Source organism: Rhinopithecus bieti, unplaced genomic scaffold (assembly GCF_001698545.2).
Source record: "Rhinopithecus bieti isolate Rb0 unplaced genomic scaffold, ASM169854v2 scaffold_83617, whole genome shotgun sequence".
Taxonomy (NCBI): domain Eukaryota; kingdom Metazoa; phylum Chordata; class Mammalia; order Primates; family Cercopithecidae; genus Rhinopithecus; species Rhinopithecus bieti.
The window spans coordinates 2,716-7,991 of NW_016830907.1; the positions used below are offsets into that span (position 1 = coordinate 2,716).

The 5,276-nt window shown below is 32.1% G+C and overlaps 1 protein-coding gene across 1 annotated transcript in view; it reads left to right on the forward strand.

The window, feature by feature from the left end:
• The window catches only part of TENT5D (terminal nucleotidyltransferase 5D), a 6,872-nt gene extending 1,914 nt beyond the window's left edge, over positions 1-4,958 (forward strand). The window contains exon 2 of the mRNA XM_017865623.1: positions 2,205-4,958. Within this exon, the coding sequence (XP_017721112.1) occupies positions 2,223-3,392 (1,170 nt within the window). The 5' untranslated portion in view covers positions 2,205-2,222 and the 3' untranslated portion in view covers positions 3,393-4,958. The remainder of the gene's footprint in view (positions 1-2,204) is intronic.
• The last annotated feature ends 318 nt before the right edge of the window (positions 4,959-5,276 follow it).

Here is a 5,276-nt window from a genome sequence, read left to right on the forward strand (position 1 = left end):
CTTTGCAAGACCTTACTGTGATTCTGTTTGGGAAACAAAATCCTATCTTCTCCCTTCTCTGATATCTAAGAACAGATCCAAGATGTTAAGTAGGGCTTCCTATTTCTTGGTTTGAAAGATATCTTTTGATCAAGGAATTCTGCATTTTGGCAATGATTTATTTTAGTTATGTCTCTGAATGGTTTTATTTGTATATAAAGGTCCCATCAACTTTTGTTTGGGAAAGAATTTGGTAATTTCAGTAATGTCAATATAGCAACATAAATGTTTTCCTTTATTTTCAGATCATAGATGATTTACATGGAGACTGTAGGCCTAGGATTAGAACATTGATTTTTTTAAAATTTTTACTGATATTGACAATGGAAATTTGCCATTAAGGAAAGGAAAATGTATATTTGCAAAACAAATTTGCACATGAAGAAGGAATTTTAGAACTTTTGCTGTATCATCAATTAAAATCTTATAGTTTATATGTGATATTTTAAAAATATTTATTAGGTAAATTGTTTTTCTTCCTAAAACTTTTACATGAAGCCGTCTGGTGTTATGAACTATTTTTTCTAGATTGAGAATTTGGGTATAACAAACTGTTAGCTTGTAATAATTCAGTGATAATTTCAGGAGAAGGAATTAGAAAATAAGATTACCAGTTCTCATTGCATGTTGTATCACTTCATGTAGCATCTTGCTCTTTCCAGTATCCTAAAGATGCTATATAGATCATTTCATTGGATAGATAAGTTATCAAATTCTGAAAGCCTGATATGTAGTCAGTTTGGTCCAGCCGTCTTTAAGGATTGATTTGGATATTCACGTGGCTGATAAAACTGTATAAACAGTCATTAAAGTGGCTTAAAACAAGCATCCTATTTTGTGGGTCTTTTCATCATATAATAAAAATAAATATTCAGTCTGTAGTTCATATTTCTAGGGATTTCATACAGAGAAACAGAATAGGTTTAATTTTTCCTTCTCACTAACACAGATATGCTGATGCTTAATTGGCCTTTTGCAAAATGCATGTGCTATCAAACTAGTCCATGTAGATGTCAAATAAGATGATTCCGTTTGCTGTAGTTCTACTAGGGAAGTACATAATACTAAATTTCAAATATTTATATTCTGTTTTGATAGCTCCTTAGATAGGTGAAATATGAATACTTTCTACACAAATCTGTCTTAAACTTCATATTGTTTTTTATTTCTGGAAATCAGGAACAAATGCCTAACCCCAAAACTATGTCCGTGCTGAATGTTACTTACTTTCCTAGATTTATTTGTTTAGACAGCTTATTAATGTACTTGAAGATCCATGTAATCACTGTGATTGTACATAATTACATAGTTATATATACTTACATTTATAGTGTTACTATACATTATAAAATGTTAACTTCCTAAAATTCCCTAAACTATAAAATTATCTGAGCATATTATATTGCAAATCTGCAGTGAACATTTTTTAAAGCTTAGGAATCTTATGGGTTTATATATTCTTATTCTCATTTCAGGTACAAATTTAGTAGTCTCATCTGTTTTTCATTTTAAATTGACATTCCTTCAGCTAACATTTTTTAAAGGGCTACTGGGCACATAGAAGAGGTGTTAAATTTGGTACTTTCCTTATTAAGGAATTAAAGGAGCTCATACTCTAACAGAAGACTTCAGTAATATTCTTTAAGAGTAGTTATATATATGAAACTGAAAAGTATATGAGAGAGTGATCCGATGCTTATGGGATTGAAGATTATGTATATTGTTTGTAAACACTATGCTATTGAATCCATTGGTTCTAACACAGAGACATGTTATCTGGTCTCACTTTAAAATCATAATAATTAATCTCAGTGATACATCATGGTTATCCCATGAACAAAATTTATATCACCAAAGAAATACCATCATCATAGTATTTACATGAAGAAAGATTGAAAAAGGCCACCATTTTGTATCAACAGTCACTCCAGCAAATTCCTGAGAAATCTGTTTGCATTCATCAGTGTATCTAACATCTTTGACATAATCATTGTGGCTTTTATTTCACTTTTATATTTAAATATGATTAAATATATTGGTAGTTTCCTTCCTAGTATTATCATGATTTATGTTGAGGGTAAGTCTATTTTTAACTTTTTTATATGCTTTAGCATTGATTTTAAGGTGCTAACATATTTCTTCCCAATATTTTGCTTGCTGTCTAGTGATCTACTGACTTCACAATGTCTGAAATCAGATTCACCAGTCTCACTTGGGATCAAGTTATAACACTGGATCAAGTGTTAGATGAAGTAATTCCAATTCATGGAAAGGGGAATTTCCCCACAATGGAAGTAAAACCAAAAGACATCATTCATGCTGTGAAAGATCAACTCATAGGGCAAGGAATGGTTGTTAAAGATGCTAGATTGAATGGTTCCATAGCAAGTTACATACTTGCAAGCCATAATGGAATCAGCTATAAGGATCTGGACGTTATTTTTGATGTTGAGCTTCCAAGTAACGAAGAATTTCAGGTTGTTAAGGATGCAGTTCTAGGTTGTCTACTTGACTTTTTACCAAAAGGTGTAAAGAAGGAAAAGATCTCCCCAGATATCATGAAAGAGGCTTATGTACAGAAATTCATCAAGGTTTGCAATGCGCATGATTGTTGGAGTCTTATCTCCCTTTCAAACAACACTGGAAAGAATTTAGAACTAAAATTTGTGAGTTCACTCAGACGGCAGTTTGAATTTAGTGTAGATTCCTTTCAAATTGTTTTGGATCCCATGTTAGACTTCTACAGTGACAAAAATGCCAAGCTAACCAAAGAGTCCTATCCTGTTGTGGTAGCTGAAAGCATGTATGGAGACTTCCAGGAAGCAATGACACATTTGCAACACAAGCTCATATCTACCAGGAAACCTGAAGAGATTAGAGGTGGTGGCCTTCTGAAGTACTGCAACTTGCTGGTTCATGGCTTCAAGCCAGCCTGTATGTCAGAAATCAAAAACCTAGAACGTTACATGTGCTCTAGATTCTTTATTGATTTTCCTCATATAGAAGAACAGCGCAAGAGAATTGAATCATACCTCCACAACCATTTCATAGGTGAAGGAATGACCAAGTATGACTACCTTATGACCTTGCGTGGAGTTGTGAATGAAAGCACCGTTTGTCTCATGAGTTATGAAAGAAGGCAGATTCTCCACCTGATCACCATGATGGCTTTGAAAGTACTTGGAGAACTGAATATTCTACCCAATACAGAAAAGGTAACTTGCTTTTATCAGCCTGCTCCGTACTTTGTGGCTGAGGCAGGGTACCCTACTTATGTAACATCTGAGCCACCCCCCATTATCTTCCAGCCATACCACCCACCGTACTTTCATGGGTCAAATGGTATGGATTAAAAAGTACACATGCAACAATAGAAACTTTGCTTTAATTAAACACCACTTAAAGCAAGTTTCCAAATATAAAATTCAAGATCTATTCTTATTTTTGTACAGTTACCAAGTATTTTCAATTACAGTTGATGGAATAGCAGTCACCAATAATTTTTTATCAATTAAGCCATCATATTAAATACAATATCTATAAACCAACCACTTTAAATGTTTTTCAAATGTTATTGACTAGCTATAATAACTTTCAAATATTGTAGTCCTCTTGAAATTATTTTCAAATCTTTTGACTACTTGTGACTTTCAAATTTACTGTGACAAGCATATCAGTGATGCCTGCATCTTTAACTGAAACATAAAAGGACAGATTCATGTTTTAAAATTACGATGTACAGTGACATACCAAATTTTTTATATTCAGTCAGTTCCTTTGTTACATTTAGTTATTTTTTTCTATTGAATAATATCATCAATACATTTTCAGTACTTAACAGAAATGCCTAATTTCAAAAGCAACAGATTCAGAAGATATTAAAACCCTGGACTTTTCAAGCAATTTTTGACATTTAAATTGGGTCAGATACAAAAATCCTACTATAGTTTAAAGGAATGCTGGAAAAAAAATGGTTCTGGAAAGCCTTGGACATTAGTAATTTGTCATCTACATAATAAAACATTTAGTTAATTTGTTTATTTGAATAACAATACCATACAGCTGTGCAACTACTACTGAGATAAAATTACCAACTTGGAATGTGAAAACTTTCTGTCATCATTTACTACTACAAAGAGACTCTAAATGGCAAACAGGAAAAAACAGGCAGAGGTTTATAGCCATAGCATTTACCATTTTATGGCCTATTTGAAAAACATCTTTATGTTGAGAAACATTCCATTTCAGTAAGTTAATATATTTTCATTGTAACTAAATGAAGTAGGTTTTTCATTTTGCCTTTACCAAAGATCATTTTATAACATGCCATTCAAGTGCCTCCTTGTGTGAATTTTTGCATAACACTGTAATTTATTCAACAACTGTGTATATTTACAATATATCTAAATATATACTTACTACATCGAGTATGCTGCTAGAAAAATCTACCAGTGGGATTAAAAATGTATTTTCTTCCAATAATAAAACAATCCATGACCAATATTATCTGAAGTATCAGAAGGGGAGCTGTCTTGAATTAATATGGATCAGGCCATTGGAAAACTTCAATATTTCTACTTGGTTATGATTTTTTCTGAGTTTCCATTTCAGTTTTTATTGACCATCACATGTTTTTTATCACAACATGACCTAACAGTTGTATCCTGATAATTTGCCAGTTATAGGCTGTGCTTAACCTATCTTCACTGTACTACAATATTGGACAGAAGTATACCAAATATGGCATTTTCAAATAACCAATATTTTTGAGATGTTTTATACCACAGCACGAGTGGCCATCAGTATATTTTTAAAGAATTATATATCACAGAACCCTGAAGCTTTAAAACACTATGGACTTACCACTTTCTTGACAAAAAAAATAATTTATAAATACAATAAAATATTTAGAAATGAAAGGACTATTATTGTGATGTCATGGGTATAGGTTCAATATTTTCCAGAGCAGCATTTGATACTCAGTAGCAGAATTCTGAAGCTATTTGGAAATATCTCATACCCCATGTGCTCCCATAACTTTCTTTGATCCCATTGAGAATTTAAACTCCTTCTTTCCTAAAAAGCAAAACATTTATAGTATTCTCCTGAAGCTTTAAGTCCTGATGGAAGAATGGCCTGAAAGCTAGATACATCCTCCTAACATTTTTTTTTAATAATTTGCAATTCATTTCTCTTTTTTTTTTTTTATACTTTAAGTTCNAGATTCAACACAAACA